This window comes from Apteryx mantelli, chromosome 2 (assembly GCF_036417845.1).
Source record: "Apteryx mantelli isolate bAptMan1 chromosome 2, bAptMan1.hap1, whole genome shotgun sequence".
In the NCBI taxonomy this organism is placed as follows: domain Eukaryota; kingdom Metazoa; phylum Chordata; class Aves; order Apterygiformes; family Apterygidae; genus Apteryx; species Apteryx mantelli.
Genome location: NC_089979.1, coordinates 90,354,223 through 90,374,475, shown reverse-complemented (window position 1 = coordinate 90,374,475; position 20,253 = coordinate 90,354,223). Strand labels below are relative to the sequence as shown.

Below are 20,253 nucleotides of genomic sequence, written 5' to 3'. Positions count from 1 at the left end.
TTTTATACATTCTGCAACAGGTAGCTCTTACTGCAGCCCTTACTAGGGTCATGCATTTCATTCATTAGTAAAATATAAGGAAAATACAAAAGTTTAAAAAATGTAGTGATTAAGTAAAAAAAAAAAAACTGAACTTTTCTCAGCTCATAGAGAAATTCTAAAACTCTGCTCACTGAATGTGGATTCACCTAAGTGATGAGAAACTCCAAGTGGGCTTTATCCTTAGTTGTATAAACATCCCTCAATGTAGTAAGTACTTCAAAGTTCAAAAAAGAGCAAGAGGTGATGTCCGTTTTAAAAGTGAAGAAGCATTTCCATTCTCAGAGTCACTCAACCTTCCAAATTAAGTGAAATTTTCAAATTCAGGAAGTGCTTTCTCTTTTAAAACACTGTACAAAACCAAATGTTTTGCAAGTATAACTAACATAATTTTTGTTTCAAATGGTTAATGTCAGCTGCAGAGAAAAAAATCTGGACTTTGTTAGGGGCATAAGTCCTTAGACTAAGTTTGCCTTTCTGTACTCCTATGACTCATTTAGTTATGTTTGTACACCAAAGTATATCAATAAAATATAGTGCCAGTTTCTTTGAGTAACATTAGCTTATTGTTTAACAACAGGGCACAAAAGTGCACTATAAATTCTCAAGATTTCACCAGGGGTTGGCAAACATGCCCCCCCCAAAAATTAAAGACGGTGTTTTGCTAAGAGAATGTGAACAATGGCCTATAGAGAAGCACACTAAAGTCTTGTGACCTCTCCTCCTCCTCTCCCCCGATACATGCACACAAGACATACAAGACATGAACCCCTGGCACATATCTTCAGGGAGTACACAGCAATCTGCATCCCTCAAATCCTATACAAGTAGTCAAAACAGACTGCTACTCAGTCCCACATTAAAAAGCACTCAGACAACAAAGAAACCAAGAGCTAGATGTGCCAAACTTAGTTAGGACTTCCATTTACTCTGTTATTTTGAGAAAAACTGTGTTGTCTCCTTTGTCTTAAGAAATATGTTACTTCAGACATTTGTGGCAGAGGCAGAAACAGGCAAGTCCAGGCCACTTCAAGACTCCTGCTCTGAGCTCATCAGAGGGGATAGCTCATCAGGCTCATTCTCTGCAAGACTGACAGCAGTGAGAATCAACCCAAAGGGAAGCCAGGCTCATGCAGTAGCCATTCTTCAGAATGAGTCTGGAGCAATGCTCAAATCCATATCTCCAACATGGCAAAACACAATTCAACATCATCAAGACCATCTACACTATCTAAACCAGTGTTGTCTTCTGCAAATCTTCCTCTGAAAAACCTTCCTCAGGTATTACCCACTAACATCCTGCGCCCCAGTTTCATTCACTATAATTATCTTTGTTCACAGCCTTTCCTTATTTATGGAGGTGTTGTGAAAATAACAGTGCGCAACAGTCACAAGCCAGCCTACTACTTCAGCAGAGAGAACCAAAGGATATTTTGTAAGCAAAACAAGAAACTCTCTTCAGGGCCTGACTGGGGAAAAATGGATGGTATAGGAAATGAGGCCACATGTTGAACATGAGGATTAAAGTTCTGTATAAACAGTTGCTTCATTCACTATCACTGCCTCTGCTGCTCTCAGTGATTTAGACAGAAGTCTGGTCCCCTTCCTGCAAGGTATCATCATCCTTTGTCATATATACTCATATGACTCAATGCAAAACATACACCCTGGTAGTTTTGTTCACTGGAAAGTAACAGAAATGGTATTCTTTTAAATTCCATAGCTGTTACAGGTATTTAACTACATAATTCTGTGAATAATTTCTTTTTTTAGAATTTTTTCTTGCACTCTGAACACCCCAAATTTCCAATAAGCAATAGTAATTTTGGAGACACAAAAACTGCCAACTTTGCCGTTGAAGAAAATATGTTTAAAAGAAAAAAAAAACTTTTAAAAGAAAGCAAAGATTCTTGCTCCAAAAAGTTCAATTGTTTTTCTTCAATTCTATTGGTGAAAATGGGAACAATTTGGGAATGGAGAGAATCATCACTATTCGATCACTGCAGCAATGATAAAATAGCAGAAATACTTACAATTCCTAAGACAAGTTCTTTCTACATCTGCTTTAGGCCATTTTGTCTGTGACATTTATGTAATCTAAATATTCTGTGCATTAAATACCATAAATATCCCTGTTGATTTGTGATCTGTTTATGGGTAGCAACATATAGCTGTATTTCATTTGGTTGAGAGGACATTCTACAAGTAGGACTTGTGCACCAATGCATTTCATGGACAATCGTTATTATTTTATGCAAAAATCAGTGGTGCTAACAGCTTTTCTGTATGCCACAGTTCAATTTTATATCTGTATATTTAAGTGGACCTCTGTATGACAGCAGAAGAACATTTACTCTACATATGACTGACTTTAAGAAGCAAACAAGCCTTCAACTTCATGTGGAAGACACTTCACAGTTCTTTTGCGACACACAAGATATCTTTGTGAGCAAAAAACCTAGGAGTTTTTTCAAAGCAGCTAGATTTTTCTTGTAGATAATAAGCAAGATTAACAAAAACATTCTCCCTCCTTTAAAGTAAGTCCCCTCCCCAAATCAGCTTAACCTATGGTACATATAGCACAACATTAAGTATTTCTACATTTTGTGCATGCTTTTAGGGTTCTATTGATAGCTGCCATGTGCGTAAGGTATCTTGTTTGACTGGCATGCACATAATACATTTTGTTTAGCACATCAAAAAGAAAAGAAGAATTAGTATTAAAGAATAAGATATAGCTCATAAAAAGACAGCGATGCAAGTTACATCCACCTACCTGTACTAGTGCGGTATGTGCCTGTGTGTGCCGGTTGCAGAGGGTCCCCCTGACTCTGGCTGAGACTCCTCATAGGGGGCTTCTGATAAACTCTGTCTTCGTAAATAGGATCTATGTGGTGCTCTGGAGACTGCAGTGCCCTTAACTCCGAGCCAAGGTGGCTGTGCTGGCTGCTGTAAGATGCCCGAGACCCAGCTGCAAATAGATTTATAAGAGACATTTAAGAGTGAGGGAAAAAGTGTGAAATACAGAATCTGACTTATGAAAAGCTTACTTGAAAGTAGCACATCAAAAACAACAACAACAAAATCAAAGAAATATATATATTTTCAACATACAAAGAGAAACAGCATGCAATGGCAGCAGCAGCTCAGGTTAAACACCTTACTTGCATCATCCAGCTGCCTGCATCTACTCCAAAACCTCATTTCTTCCAAGGAAACTACATATTTTGGAGAGATGGATATCATGAAAGGCCAATTAATTTTTTTTTTTTTTTTTTTTTTTAAACACAGAGACCAAAAACCCCCAAACTATGAGATCCAGGAATGTCCTGCACCAAAGCAACCCACAGCAGAATCAGGAATGGAGGAGAAGGAGGGAGAAGCAGAGTCAGAACTAAATTCATGTGTTGTGTTTGTATCTTAAGATCTACAAATGAAATAAGTGATACCTGATGAATAAATGTAATCATATGAAATCTGATCTTTTTGCTGCTTCACTGGAAGTACAATAAAGCGGTTGTGCCTTATCAGCATTTTGCCATTTTTACATATTGACTGTGTAAAAATCATTTTAGTAAGACTTTCTATACCCTTAATCCTTTGAGGATGAATTAAATGTATCTTACGAAAAAAATATTTTAAGGATATACCTTTTTTTTTTTTTTTTTTTTCAAACAACAAGATCAGCTGGAATTTTATTAAAATATTTTTATTCTACTATTAAAATAATATTTTCTATCATTATATTAAAAGAGAGAGACATGTATATTTCCAGCTATGATTAGTCTTGTCACTTGAATCACTTTGTCACATTAGTAACTTGGGTACTTCAGTTCTGTGGTCCGTTTGCAAGATTCCCAAGGTTTGTCATGGGGAAGCCATAGAAACATTTTTAAAACAAGAAGCAAGCAACTATTCTAGTAACACTTTATGGTATAGGCCAGACCTTTGTAAAGTGTTAACATGCTATTTAAATGTTTAGAAAAGCAATCATCAAAGATGCATCTATCACATCCCTTGCTGATACTTGCTAAGATTAAACTGCTGGATGTGGGCAGAGTTCTATTAGCTTTGCTTGTGCTGCTCAAATTGTGTCGTCACGCCTGCAGAAAATTGCTACCACACTTATTGCATTGACAGGGACTTTGCTGCATAAAGAAACACTAAATATTTTTATAATGGAAAGCCTAGATATAAAGTGGTATGTGATACAAACAAAAGAACAGAAATGAGAAAAAGACACGAAGTTACTTAAATTTTAATAGAGGTCGTCTAGAGGAAAGGAATAGTTTCTTCAGTTTCTGACCTTCTAATCTGCTTGTGCCATATTTATGCTTTCTTCCAAATTATTCAACACTCGTGTGTGCTTAAGTGGAATATTCTATTTGTACATGTTCCCATCAAGCGCTTTTCAAACTGGCTTGCCATTGGCACAGCTACTGTGAGTAATTCTGTTGTCCCCCTGCCAAGAATCCCAATTATACATTTTATTTATAACTACTGCAATTATCTAGGAAGTTCATACGACCATTACAGAATTAAACTCTGCATGGTCCACATTTTCGAAATGCTCTTTAACCCAGCATCTTTGAGACTGATTCCTCAAACAGCTGAGCAGCTCTACCAAAATCTAGTATTCTTCAGATCAGCCTAAAATTCAACCTATTATGCTTATGTCCAAATTTCTGCATGAGCTGCTTCACATTGTACTTGGTTCAATCTGTATTCAAGGAAAAAAAAAAAAGAAGTGAAAAACTGAGACAACATTTTAGGCAACAGTGCACATGAGAAAAACAAACTTGCTACAAAATAAAGAACTATGCCTCCTTCTTCAAGTACTATGACTCTTTTGTGCATTTACGAATTAACAATGCTCTTTGGAGTAATGGATTTTCCCCCTAATCCTGCCTCCAATGAAATAATGTATTTTTCCCATTGATTTGACTGTTAGCATAACCCAAATATTAACATGCTCTCAAATAGTTAGGCTAGACATCTGGTGAGGAGGGCTTAACTGAACCTCTTTCATGCTCTACCGACAGTTCCAAATCTGCAAGTATTAATACAAGTTTACTTTTAAAAACACAATAGAGTTTATTTGCATACTGCAGATACAATCAAGACTAGCACACTATTGTACTGAACAATAAGCTTATATGTAACAAGAGAAACCTCTTGCCCAAAACACATTGCAGTTCAATCAAACAAGTCAAGGAAGGTATGGCAAACAGTAGAAGAAAATAGACACAACTTGGCCAAAGTCACGAATCAGCTAAGTGGCAATCTAGAAATACCCTGAAGCTACCTGACTTGTAAGATTGTGAGAGTTCCAACTATTAGGCAGTAACTGCCATTCTGTCCATAAGGTATCAGGGAAACAAAGATTCCAGCAGATGAGTAAAATATTTTTGTTTAAAAAATATAACCATTCTCAGTCTCAGAAATTAAAGTTATCAAAATACCAACCATGACAGTATTTCTCCCTTTGTATTATGTGATTGTTACAGCAACAGTTACATGCTGTCATCTTTGGACAAATATGTAGATTTTTCCACAGATGAACTACTGATCAACTGATGAACAGCTTTTCAACTGCAAAGCTGATGCATCTTACCATGCATATTTGTCTCTGAGTCATTTTAATGGGTTAATGATTTGTCAAATCATAGCAAATAATAATATAAAACTACTCAATAAAGAAATAAGTACTCTAAAAAGAAATATGTACTTTCTAAAGCATGTCCCTTGAACACATTTAGTTTCAAATAGAAAACTAATACTTTTCTACAGGACTCAATATGCAATTTTACTATGCTATTTCCAAATACTGAGATATCAGTATTTAAACAGGAAATATTAGCACCCTTTACAGTTCTTAAATTTAGAAAAAAGATTCATAAAATTTTTAAAAAGATGGAATATCAACACCATTTTTAATATTTCTATTAAGATAGTATTTCAAAAGCTGGAATAGCAAGTTCTGTTTTCAGTTAAAATCTTCTCTTTATCATTGCTCTTATAATTGTTTTGTATATTGATTTATCAGAGTCTCAACTTAGGAACAAAAGGGTTTTACTGCATGCTTTATTTAAGTATTAAAATCAACTAACCAATAGCTATTGGGAGCAAGGAGATAGTTAATTCTGTTGCTGGTGCTATATCATATCTAATGAAGACCACACTAATTTTCCGGAAGGTTGAGGTCAACAAAAGTCTTGCAGATTTTTATACTGTTAAAGACTTTTGTTTTAAAAGGGTGCATGATGGATTTCAGAAAACTGCATCCTACACCTCAGCTATACACTGAGACAGTCCCTCTGCCATATCCTGCTGATACTTGAGAAAACATTGGCAAAATTGTTAGGATAATTGAGCAATACAAAGGTTGTGAAATGCACCCAGGGAATTGATGCTGCTAAGAAAGGGGACAGGTATAACGCCTCCTGCCTGCATCTTGGGTTAGCTGCAAAGAGCTACTTTCTTTACTACCTGAAGCTGCAAGTTGACAGGTATGGTTTGCTTCAGAACAACTTGCGTTAATGCAGTCCCAAGGTCAAAGAGGTCCAGAAAAACAACAAGGTCAGAATGGAAAAGAAACAATTAATCTACCACCAGGAGGTAATAAAACACTGGATTACCAAGGCCCATTAACATTCCAGCATTCAGGGACGCTTGCTGCACTCAGAAGGTTCTCCCTAAACCTCATGCCATCAGGAATCTAGAGCTTACCCCAAGCTGCATGTGTCCAAACCCTGTTCTTAACCAGCCACAGTCCCTCCTCCTCCACCACTAACACTGTGCCCCTTTGGGCTTCTCGAAACCAAAGCAGTTGTGCGTACCAAAGCCACACACAGGTTCTGAAAACAGAGTAATTCCTCCTCCCTGGCCCACCCATCCCAAACAACAATATTATTCCCTTGGGAGAGTATAGAGCACCAAACATATTCAAGACAGGTCCACGAACAAATTCAAACATAACTCATTATTAAATCTGCAGTTTTGCAAGCTGGTAATTACAATGTATTCAACATCTGACTAGACACAGAATTCTTATGACCAAGGTTCTGCAGAAGGGATGCTTTTTTCCCCTTTGGATTAAGAGAAATGGAAAAACAAAGAGAGCCAAACCATTACTTCAGGGCTGAAGAAACCACTTCACACTTAATTCCTTAAATAGGCCAATCTTTAGTTAGACAAAAGACTGAGAAATGATTTGATTGCAGTGCCTGAGATGCATCACAGCAGAATGTATGGAGAAGACTAAAGGGCTCTAAAAGAGTTGAGAGAAGTATCGAAAATGAAGCCAGACAAATTCAAAATCAAAATAGGGCACGCTTTTTTTTAAAACAGAAACTGAATAACCATAACAAAAAATAGAGAAAAGGAAGTCTTCTTTATCTTCTGAAATCTCAAATTAAGGCTTATATCTGACAGAAAGTGGAATGCCCCTTCTTTTGCATCTCTGTGGAGCTTGTAAAAAGGGATCTTGTAGTGGGGCTCCACCAGGGGGATATCATGAGCCTCCAGTCAGGTAAATCAGATTACAGTAAGAAAGACAACCTAGAAGGGGCCAGTTATTTTCCAGAACTTTTATGGTATCTCAACATCCAGCTGGAGACCAGTCACTAGTGGTGACCCCCAGGGGTCAATGCTAGGGCCAGAACTGTTTAACATCTTCAGTAACGACCTGGATGAAGGGACCAAAGGCACCCTCAGCAAGTCTGCAGATGACACACAACCGGGGAGCGTGGCTGACACACCAGATGGTTGTGATACACCAGAGGGACCCCGAGAGGCTGGAGAAATGGGCAGAGAGGAACCTCATGAAGTTCAAAGGGAAGTGCAAAGTCCTGCACCTGGGGAGGAATAAACCCCTGCACCAGTACAGGCTGGGGGCTGACCTACTGCAGAAAAGGGCCTGGGAGTCATGGTGGGCAACAAGCTGACTGAGCCAGCAATGTGCCCTTGTGGCCTAGAAGGCCAATGGTCTCCTGGGCTGCATTAAGAAGAGCATTGCCAGCAGGGCGAGGGAGGTGATCCTCCCCCTCTACTCAGCTCTGGGGAGGCCACATCTGGAGTACTGTGTCCAGTTCTGGGCTCCCCAGTACAAGAGGGATGTGGCACTACTGGAGCAAGTCCAGCGAAGGGCTACAAAGATGATTAGGGGACTGGAGCATCTCTCTTATGAGGAAAGGCTGAGAGAGCTGGGCCTGTTCAGGCTGGAGAGAAGAGGGCTCAGGGGGATCTTAGCGATGCGTACAAATACCTGAAGGGAGGGTGTAGAGAGGATGGGGCCAGACTCTTTTCAGTGGTGCCCAGCAATAGGAAAAGAGGCAACGGGCACAAACTGAAACACAGGAAGCTCCATCTGAACATGAGGAAAAACTTTTTTCCTGTACAGGTGACTGAGCACTGGAACAGGCTGCCCAGAGAGGTTGTGGAGTCTCCATCCTTAGAGATATTCAAAACCCAACTGGACAGGTCCCGGGTAGCCTGCTGTAAGTGACCCTGCTTGAGCAGGGGCACTGGACTAGATGATCTCCAGAGGTCCCTGCCAAACTCAACCATGCTGTGATTTTGTACTGAATGAAGAGACCACATTCCTAGAATCTTCACTTTCTTCCTATATTCAAGAGGGTTAACAGAAAGAATTTAGGAAGAGTGCACTCCTATCTATTGAACGAAAAAGATCATCTCCATCCTTAACAATTGAAAAACATCAAATGAAAAATCTAATATTATTGAGATGTTTCTCAGTAATATGGGGAAATGGTTATTTCTTATGGAAATATTCTTTTTTTAACAAAATCTTACTTTTCACAAGGAGAAAAAAAATTGTTACCAGACAAGCGTAACTTGAGTGAAATACACAAAATAATCCCCAATTGCTTCTTCAGAGCTTGTGCAAGCTGCCACAGAAATAAATACAATACACACATTTGAATGACACTGCTAATCTGGCAGTTTAGGTCAACAGAGTAAACCACTCTATCAGCAACATTTTTCACATTAATAAACTAAACTCAATAAATCTGTTCAAATGAGTGGATATTCAAGCAGTCAGATATGCCTTAATAAAGCCTGAACAGTCTTTACTTGTGTCCCTTCTGGAAACCTTTACTACAAGTCATCCTGCCTTGCTACAGCTCTAAGAAGGGGCCCTACAAATTCATGATACTCTCTGAACAGCTAGAGTAGCAACAGCACATGTTACTGTCCTCCTCTCTGAGATTTAAGAGCTCATTAGTATCATTCAATATGCAAGTCACCATATAAACATGAAGAAAACCATCCAGGCATGATCAGATAAACCATTCAGCCCCTCATTTTGAAATCTTCCATCACAAAATCTATATTAATCACGAGTCCTGTTAAGCAGGTTCCTTATGTCTATGTTACACAAACATCACTAATGAGATACGAGCTGATGGTGAAGCTCATAAATCATGATATTACCATAAGAAACACTTATCGGTAATATGCTTACCCTGTTTAACTTAACTTGGTTATAACTCCATACATTTCAACAGGTATTATATGTGGCTACTTGAGGCTCTAAGTATCAAACCTGGGCTCTGAACAGGCTACAACACAACACACTCTACTTTGATTTCATAATAAAGAGGACTGATTATCCACAACTGGCTGTATATACTTTTCATTCTAAATATAACAACAACATTACTCTTTTCATTTGCACTGAGTCTTCCTTGGACTACAGGTCAAAACCAACAAATCCACACCATTGTAACATTTTAATAAGCCCATCAGTGAAATAGCAATGAGACTACAGGGACAGAAACTAAAAAGGAATCACAGCATTTTCTGTAGCTTTGGTACGTTGCATGCTTTTCAGTGGACTCAGTGAACTTTTGATTTAACTGGCACAGTGGGGCCAAAAATCCTGTGCAACATGACTTTCATGTCTCTTGGATGCATGTCCTGAAATGTTACTGTCCTTATAAAAAAACATACAGTACACCAGGTCAGCCAAGTAAGTTGCATTTTTAGTTTGTAATTCTGAAAAAGCATGATGTGAGAAAGAAAAGATAAACATGCTCTCTACAACAGGATTTCTACTCTGAACTCGGATGTAATGAGACCTCTTTTATAGACACTAACTTGATTTAGCTTACATAGTAAAGAAGCTGATGTGAACCCAAGTGTAGAATTAGAGAGAAGTAAACAGTGTGTGTGTGTGGGGGGGGGGGGGGGATGAAAAAGCATTCATGAGAGGACTTTTGATAAAATACAAACTTTTTTTGCCAGAAATATATGCAGAAACCTCTCCCAAATGCCTGTCTGCATATATGTATCTTCTTAAACTGACAGGAAAGAACAATCTACAACAGTATCTACAACAAATGTTCCTACACTTAATATCAAGAAATAAAATCATATAATGGGAATATGCCAATATTGTGTGATGAAAAACATGGTACCAAAGAGAAGAAAACCTACTGAAGCCACCTACGGAAAGTGAATACAAATTATCAAGACATGACAGATGGTTAAATTAGCCAGTAAGACATGACAGGCCATATGGCAGTACCCGCTAATGCACACCTTGAGTATATCACTTTGTGCCTCTAGCATACCAACAAACTGCATTAACCAAAACCAAAATACAGCCTGGAGCAAATTCCTTTTAACTGGGTTCAGCTTTTTCTTAAATACAGTTTTCTTAGCTGTTTCGATTACCTACACATGCACTCTCAATGTATTTTATTTGGGCCTGAAGTTTTTCTTTCCCCAAATAGGGGAATTAAAGATTAACTAACTAGAGTTCAGAATTAGACTAACTCTTGTCTTTATATTCTTTTTCCATTCTCAGTACATTACTCTGTCCATGACTCAGGACTGTTTGCATGAATAAAGATGAAAATAATACCATCACTGAATTGCCAAATTACACCTGTTGCCTTTCAACTCATGTTAAGCTCTGGATATCCAGAAAAAAACATGGATGTTTTACTTTTGAATCCCTGGTTTGCACTATATAATATCATTACAAAACAAGTACATGCTATAGTATACAAGCCCCCAGAATCGAAAGGACATACTTTCCTCACTTACCAGTATCTTAGAATGCTTTCCCTCAGGCTTTGTATTTAAAGAGTAAAGCATAATATGATGGGTATATGGCTTGGGACTTCAGGTGCACTACTTGCTAAAGGTAGAACCAAAGACAGTAAAACTTTAGCTGTAACAAGTGAGTTCTTTTCTATTCTTAAGCATACGAAAAAAAATTTTTTTTTGAAAGATCATGGCAGCAATTCAAAATATGTTAATATTTCTACAGTAGTATAAATACAGTATAGGTTGCTTCTTGTAAACTACCGCCATACAAGCAAACCTATTAACAGTTTCACTGGCAGGGTATTGTCACATTCAGCAGAATGGTTCTCACTGTGGAATTCCCCAGACAGAACCTGTCCATTAACCAGATTAAGAGTCTTAAGAAAGCCTCCTCATAAGAGACTGGCTTTGGCTGCTTAAGGGACACTGAAAAAGCACTTTGCACATCAGTGCTAAAAATAAAGGTTTCAAAATAAACCAAAACCAAAAATCCCAAACTGAATTTTAAAAATCACTTGACAAAGCTCACTATGTCTTATATAAAGTTTCAGGATAAATTTTATCCCATTTAAATTTTTTTTAAACCATACATACAAATTAAATTGCATTCCTCAGTGAATAATGTAATAAAAAAGAAATAAAGCTACAAGTAATTTCTTCAGTTTTCTATGTTTACTTTTTCAGTCATGCAATGCTTTTTTGCTGCAAAATACTGTATCGCTTATTTTAATTCCTTACTGGTACAAATTTAGGGAGAGAAAAAACACACACACACACACACACACACACACACACACGCACCCCATACATTTGTGCTCCCTCACAAGCATTTTCTTTTTCCTGCTACTGCCCTCATTCTGTTCAAAAACATTCACCTGCTTAAAAAATGTTATCAAAAATAAATTGTTAGTGGAAGAAGAGAAGTGTGACTGGGAGCAAAAAGATAAGAGGCAAAGATAGGCAGGAAGGAACAGCGGATTAAAAGTGACAGACAAGTTCAGGGAGATAATTCCCATTTCATTTCTGATCTAGGAAAATGTCACTGAAGAAAGAACAAAAAAAAGAACTCTCCCAAACCAACCACTACTACACAGTAGCAACAACTTGCCTTCATCAAGGCAGAAAAGATAGAAACTATATATTTTTCCTCATTTACTTTTTTAATACCTGAATGTTCACTTTTTTTTTTCTCCCTTCTCTTAAGCCATGCCTCTTCCCTCCCCCTCAACCCTGCCAGTTTCATAAAATAGGGGAAAAGTATTATGCATGAACTGGACCAGATTTTGTTATCCTCTGACACAAATTCCCTTTTCTAACTTTCCTTCTCACTGCCCATTTTGACTGCAGGTTGAGTTCTTCAGCTATAGGATGATGTTGCCAAGCAGCAGGGCATATGCTCTTTAGGTAACTACTGCTCCGTGACAACTGAAAATAATATTAAGCCTTTATATAAGAAGAGGTCTTCTCTGAAGTTTTAACAGACTAAAGAAAGACTAGAAAAAATGAGACTAAAGAAAAAAAAACAAAAATGAAAAAAAAAAGAACCCGAAACAACAAAGATAATTAAAAGTTTGTTTTAAGTTTTGAAGTGTAAAAAAGCTTGCCTTGCAGCATGAGCTCTATGCTAAGGCAGGTGCTGTGGCAATACTTTCAACTCAGCAAGCGAAGGAAAGAAATCTAAGATATTTGGCAAGACGTACTCCTGAAGTAAATATTCAGTGACAGAAAACTTTACAGGATATTTTGTAAAACCCTACAGTCAACACCTCCTCAACGAGAACTGCAAATCTAAAGGAACAACAGCATGTATGTAATGCCCTGATGCTAGGTCTTCCTTCCTCCCCGAGGCACAAAGCCGTACCAGGACAGACTCTCCAATATCTTAGTTGTGCCTGCTAAGAAGCAGCATAGTCCAGACGTCCAAAAATGCACAGATCTGTGCAAGGTCAGAGACCACTTCCAGCAGCCAGAATGATCTGCTGAAAAGTGTTACTGCTTCCAACAAAGCAGCTCAGGCACGACTCCACCAATGCCCTGCCTGTAAAAACTGCACTTGCTGATAGGGTTTAACGCTGTGGAAAAGCACAGCCTGTAAAAACAAACAGCTCAAAACCCTTCCCCCAAACTGAGCATCAGCTCAGTCAGCCTTAAACTGAGCAAGTTTTCACACCAGACTCAATAAAGGAGGAAGGGGGAATGGTTCTAAAACAAGCTCTTCCTACTCACAGGACAGAAAGAGTATCTAGTCCTAAATCCAACTAGAAATGAATGTCTCAAGACAGGCAACAGAAAATGCATTGATTAGTGAATGCACTTTGCAGAACAGCGGTTCTAAAAGGGAAAACAGTCCCCCTGTAGCACTTCGGGAGCTGTAAGACCAGAAAACAAAACTCACTTGGGTAACAAAGTGTCGAGTCTATGCAACTGCAATATTCCCCAACTGGCTTTTACTGGACAACCTGATTTTTTATTTTTATTTTTTGGATCTAAGCACACTATCATTCATGGGTACCATCCAACAGGCAGTTTTCCTGCTAACAGCAAAAACGCGAAGAAATGGTTCCAATGAATCCTGACCATGCTATGCATCTTTTAAAAAGTGTTAATTTATGTTGAATATTGCATATATTTCTTTTGCAAATATATGTTGCAGACGCTGATATATGCAGCTGAAATACACGACACCCCATTTGGGGTTTGCTAACAGAAGCGTTTCTGCAACTTATTTTCTGTAATTCATTTTACAATGAGACTGCATATTATTATTATTATTAGACATGTAAGCAATATTACTTTTTGGAGATTTTTACCCGAAATACTTTGTACTCAAACTTGTATTTCACTAGAAGAATGGATAAAAGTATCAGATAGGATAGTATTTGTTCTGTCAGAGATGACTCGACATAAAAGAATATTAAACATTTTCTCCTCGCAGAGGCTTTTTTCTCCTCAGTAAGCATTTGCTGGCAATCACCAGTTTGTAGAGTTCACTACACAACACTGCAAAAGTCTTTCCGACATTCTAGGGGAAACAGTTTTATCTTTGTATTGAATGTAGTATTGAGGGAAAGAGACAGAAGATCTCTCTGGACATTCAGTAATATACTACGTACTCATATTTTCATTACCCATTTGAAATTCACTGCATTTAAAATACGAGACTGAAAACATGGAGGTTTTATTAAATTCATACATTAAAAAACACTTGAATACAATCTAACTAAAGAATTTAGTTATGTCTGTAAAAAAGCTTAGATCATGAACTATCCACTTCTACAGCATTTTGTTCAATAGATTGTTATAGTATTATTCAAGTTATTTTTAGGTTGCACATATTACATATACATCAAGATCTCTGCTAACACACTTAAGAGTAACCTATTATCAAAATCATTGTAATTTAAAACAATTCTAATAGGTTTATTCTAAATGAAAGAAATGCTGAATGTAGATACAAAGAAAGGGAATACCGTTAACAGTGATATCGCGTGGCTTAAGCGGTCAACAAGCAGAGCTTACGCTGGAGTAATCATTGTACAATTCATATCTCATAAAATGGTAAAGTTTTCACTCTTTAATTATATCTATTATATTTATTAATACAGCAATCACAACAATAATAGCTAAACATTTAGTATCAATCTTTCAAAAACTCAGAAAAATGTCTTATGTAAGTCCTTCCATAATAAATAGCAAGTGAAAAAGGAAGTGGATGGTTACAGACATTTTCCCAGGAACTTATTTAAAACATTAAGAGTCATAAAAACAAAAAAAACTTAAATTAAATTAAAAAAAAAAGCTTTGCAATGTGGCATTAACCTCACAGATTCAGATTCTCCCTGAAAAGCATGGCAAGGAAAGGACTGTAAGTGGGAAGAGTTCTGCCACTCAATCAGAGAGTCCAAGCTAAAAAGCATCTGCTGTGACAAATGCTGCAAGAGACAAATGGTGAGAGCGGTCAGCGGCAAAAGGAAGCCAGACCTAACACAAGGAACGTACGAAATGCGTTCACAAGTAGTTTGCAATAAACCACTGGAAAAGTTTACTTTCTATAGAGACTTTAATAGTGTGTTTCAATGAGAATAATGTGATGCACTTTAGTCCAGAGGTGGAAAACACTTGAGGGATTTTGAGCTGTCCCACAATTAGTTCCTGATTATTTATAAATGCAAATCAGCACCATTTCCATATCAAATGGTTGCCTAACCTGTAAAACCCATACTTTCAAGATCATATGACCAGCTGAAGATATCTGCATCAAGTTTTGCCTGATTCTACAAAAGCAGCAAGTTCTTGATCAATCAAATTTACTCATTTTTTTCTTTTTTTAAACTAATGAATAAGTCACTGTTCTTCATTGTCTTCATTCCTGAAACCTACTGCAGACTGAGAAAAGCAGGGACTTGCAAATAATTTACCATCACAATCTCAACAAACTTCAGAGAAAAAGATTTCAGGGTAAGACAGTAATTACTGAATTCTCTAACTCTCAGGATGGGATCTTAAGCAAGACAGGACACAAATCAGACCAATCTGAGGACGACTGTTCAGTTATGTTCAGCACTGGTTTCAGATTCCTGTCGAATACAACTGGAGGGACAACACAGACACGGATGACACATGAGCTGGACAAGAACTCCAACTTAAAACTGAGAGAAATGTGAAATTTCAATACATAAGCCTTGAAACTTTGAAGTGTGGTCAGAAGTGCAGTGATGCCTCAATAATCACTCTATCTTTTGTTTTAAAATGGTTACCAGTTTCAATTCTTCGCTAGGAAGGAAGAACACTAAGAGCATTACTTAGCACACAGTTCCTCAATACACACCAAATGCATCATGGCTGGTTGGTCAGAGCCCTAAAGGCAGTCTGCTGTATGAAAACAAGCCTGCTTGTTATGCAATGAGGCAACAAAATATTCAGTTATGATCCTCATATAGGTGGCTCAGGCATAGTGTAGTCAAGCAGGTCACCCAGGTCTTTTCCCACTCCTGTTTTCAGCCAAAGAACCTAATTTATAAGAAGCTATTAATTGAGCTATTAGCTCAACTCCATTTCTGTTGCTTCCCTCTGATCTGTGAAATTCTTTCTATGCAGCATTTGATCACCCTCTCTACAGAAAAGTGCTTCCTAATATTGCATTATCAGGAAGTTTCCTTGCATATTCCTGTTCTTTTTCACCTAGATAATAAAATATAAAGAATATTTTTAAAGTGGCCTGAAGAGTTCTCTTTGAGGAACTTCACTAACAGCATCCTTCCTTTCCAATAATTTTATTTGCAGAATGACAAACTGTCAATTCTGCTTTGGCCAGGGCTTTGCCCAACTCAATTCTTGCAAAAATATCCATCATCATCTCCAGGTTAAGCAAGCATTTCCCAAGCAATCCTACAGAAAACGCTTTACTTGGGAGTCCTACTAGGAAATATAAAGGCATTAATTATAACCTCAGAAATGGTCAGTTAGTAGGTTACTCTGACGTAACCTGGTTTTGGTGAACTCATGTTGCAAATTATCCCATTATCCATTTACCTTTGTGTCTTGCATTACACTTTCAATAAACTTCCTTTGTAATATCTAGCAAAGCACTGTCATTAGCTGGCCTGTAATTCTTTTACTTTGTCCTCCCTTTCTTAAGTGCCTATTAACTCCAAACAGGGGAAGGGTTGTCTCCCACTCCACCCCCTCCCCACTGAAAAAAAATCCTGAAAGAATTCAGCTCACCCTCCTTTGCAGACCAAACTACAAGGACTTTAATGCAAAGCCTTTGAAGAGTTTGTGGCACCTTTTGGTGAGCACACATAAACATGTCCGCAGCTCTGCTGAACTGGAGGGTTCAGGGAAGGCATGCACCGGAGGAAGGCCCCTTCAGGATGCAAATGGAGAGGCTTCTTTCTGCTCCCTGGTATCAGAGGGCCACAGCTACTTCTCCACCCTTGCTTTCTTCCCAGGCAGCACTGTTTAAATCCAGAGATAACTTTAGTCCTATGATCAAAAGGCTTTACTGCCTGAGAGCAGCACAGCTGGCTATCTGATAAAAGGAATGGGCTTGCACCTGGGTAGGGGGTGGGGGAGGCAAAGGCTGTACAGCAAAACACACACTGTGCAAGAAAGAAATACAGAAGTGAATGTAAAATTTTCCTTAGAAAAATGAAGGTTACCTGAGATTCAAGACTACTTGTATTCAAACTAATATGGCTCTTCTCTATTCTTCAGTTACAAATTGCAACTTGATGTACTTAATAAGATCTATGTCATCCAACTGGCAGTTTCATATGCCATGCCTTATAATTGAGAGATTAGTCATCACTTGGTCCTTCTGATTTCAGCATATTAAATTCCGACTTTTGCTTCTACCCACTTACAATAATATACAGTTCCATGAATTCGCTATCATTAGACAGTCTCTCTCTGCCCTCTGTAAGACCACTTAGAATAGAAACAAGAAGTATTCTGTCTATTCTGGGTCCATATCTAGACAATCTTCAAGTTTGGCCCCACAGTTACAGCAAAATTACCTCATTTATCTCCCACAGTCTCTCACAGAGAGAATTTGGGCCGCTGCAGTTTCTGGCAGTCACCACAGAGGGCTAATGTATTTCCCACAGCTCCTGTGAACACTTAGCATCTCTCCGCACTAGTAGCTCCAAAGAGCTTCCCACCAATTTTCTGCTTTAAATAAAGGGAACTTTCCTCATCTCCCCTGTTTGCAGTAATTCTTCCTACCATAATTAATCACTTTACTTGTGATCTGAGGCACTTCCATTGCTTTGAAATCTAGTGTGTGTACACTAGAACAAAAAGCTGTTATGTTTCCCAACAAATCCACTGTTACATAACAGACTACTTCTATGTTGACTTTCTAGGTCTCCTCAGACACTGCAGCTACTACAGACAGTTTGTGTACAATGACCAGAAAGGATGAGGTTTTCCACCACAGTAAAAATGAAGGGGATGTCCTCATTTTCTTTAAACACATAAAAAGTAAGAGTGACTGAAGATTCCTGTGACTATGTATTTAGACTTTCATGACAAACACTTCCAGGTGATTGCGTAAGGCCTTGCAATGGGATTTCAGACCATGAACAAGCTACAGCTTGCACATGTGCATCCTTGGCCCAGTGCACAAGCAAGACAAACACATTCATTCCAATTTGGACCATACAGCCCAAGCAGGTAATTTCACCCACGCCACTAAAGCCTGAGCATCAGAAGTGCAAGTTCAAGGGAACCTTGCCCTGTACTCCCTATCCCATATACCTGCACTCTTTTCTACTCCAAATAAGCGAGTCTAAGGACAAAGACACTTGGGAGGCCCCAGAATCGCACACTTGGCAACTGAAAAAGAAAACAGTCACATGAGGATATCATTCAGATCTGATGGACAACAGGGTAGTAACAGGAACAGCCAAGACTCAGCCCAATTAACATGTCCGCAAGACCCAAGAGTTTGGGCATATCACAGTCCATATGGCCCCAACTTCCTGTAATCTCAGGTACTAAAAGTTATATGGATGAACATAAGCAAGAAAAAGCTACATGAATTTGAGTGCCAACACTGGCTAATATATTTGTACTTCTCTACACAAAAGTCTCAAAAAGTTAGATTTCTAAAACACTGCTCTTCAACTGTATATAATGTGGGAATGTCAGTAGCCAAGAAAAATTGACAGAAGAATTTCAGATCCTGAGATTAAGCACCTTTCTGCTACGAGCACTGATTCCTCTCTGATAGTCTCTTGCCAGCTTCTTTTCCATACTTTTTTTTTCAGAGGGTACATAAGCGCAGACTGTTTAAACTTTGCCCTGATGCTTAAAAATTTCCTTCAAGTGGCTTGCATGTTTATGAATAACACTGCAATCCTGTCCTTCTAGGTGTGCTGATAATGTCCAAGATCAGAGGGCAGAAATTCCACACCAGGCTGTGTGGCTACAAGCAGCAGCAAAGGTTTGAATGTTAATCAGAAGCATCTTTGGCTGATGTAATATTCACCAAACAATCGGGAAACAAGCCACTGCTATTCAGTTTCTCAGTCATTCAGTTAAACTACTTGAAATTTCATACCAGCTGAATCTGTTTTCAACAAAGCTGCAGACTAGTTTTCTTTTCCTAAGGGCTTGCTATTTTGAAATACTTATTTGATTTCTTCCCCCTTTGAAAGACTATTCAGAAGGTAAGTCAATGATTTACAACAGCAAGAAAAAGAAGTGAAAAGAAAGTATATGGTCAGTATAGAACAGGACACAAGTTTAGACATGTTTGTAACATCTGCTGACAGAGTAAATCAAAGCTCAAGTTCACTGGCTCAAAAACATATCAGTGTAGATGTAGCTGCTTTAGCTGACCCTTTGTCAGTCAGCCCTTTCTCCACAAGCAAATCAATTTCATGTAATCTGGATCTGAAAAACATAGGAACAAAAATCATGGCAATAATAGGATACATTAATCTTATTAAGACATTAATCTTATTCCTTCTGCTTAATTGCTAAAGACTGTCCATTTCATATATCTTGTTCAATGGGGACTTGACCACCACTTTAAATGTTTTAGGCATTACAATTAATAACATAATTATCACTGAAGGAATAGGTGGGAGTAGAATTAATGGCAAAGAAAAGGAAAAGCAAAGTGACATTGACAGCACAATAATGGTGAACTGCACTGCATATTCGTATCAACTTTGAGTCCATCATCAGCACTTCTACTCTCCAGATTACAATAAGGATAAAAGAGTTTAGCATGAGAAGATGTATAAAGGATACCTAATTATAAGACAATGATTAATATCTGACAGGGCAAATAATGAAGAAATATTTCAGGAGGCCTCAAAACCTCCTTGTGTTTTGTCTTGCTGGCTTACATGAAGAGTCTCAAAACAAAAAAAGAGCAGAAGGAGCAGAAAAAACTCCAGGTCTGTACCGCCTGTCCCAGAATGGAAGGGCATTAGCAATGTCTCATGTGTAAAGGCTGTGACAGGCCGATATAGGAAATTTCCAGCTAATGAAAACAAACTAAACCTTGGAAAAAAAAAATCAGTTGAAAACTATTTTGGTTGAAATTAATGAAGCAACTTTATTCTCCCAACAAAAGAAACACTCACAGGATTCTGCAAAAATAAAAGAAAAATAATTACT

At 38.0% G+C, this 20,253-nt stretch overlaps 1 protein-coding gene across 1 annotated transcript in view; it reads right to left on the bottom strand.

Moving 5' to 3' along the window:
* CTNND2 (catenin delta 2) overlaps positions 1–20,253 on the bottom strand; it is a 723,110-nt gene that overhangs the window by 283,725 nt on the left and 419,132 nt on the right. The window contains exon 8 of the mRNA XM_067291004.1: positions 2,816–3,010. Within this exon, the coding sequence (XP_067147105.1) occupies positions 2,816–3,010 (195 nt within the window). The remainder of the gene's footprint in view (positions 1–2,815; positions 3,011–20,253) is intronic.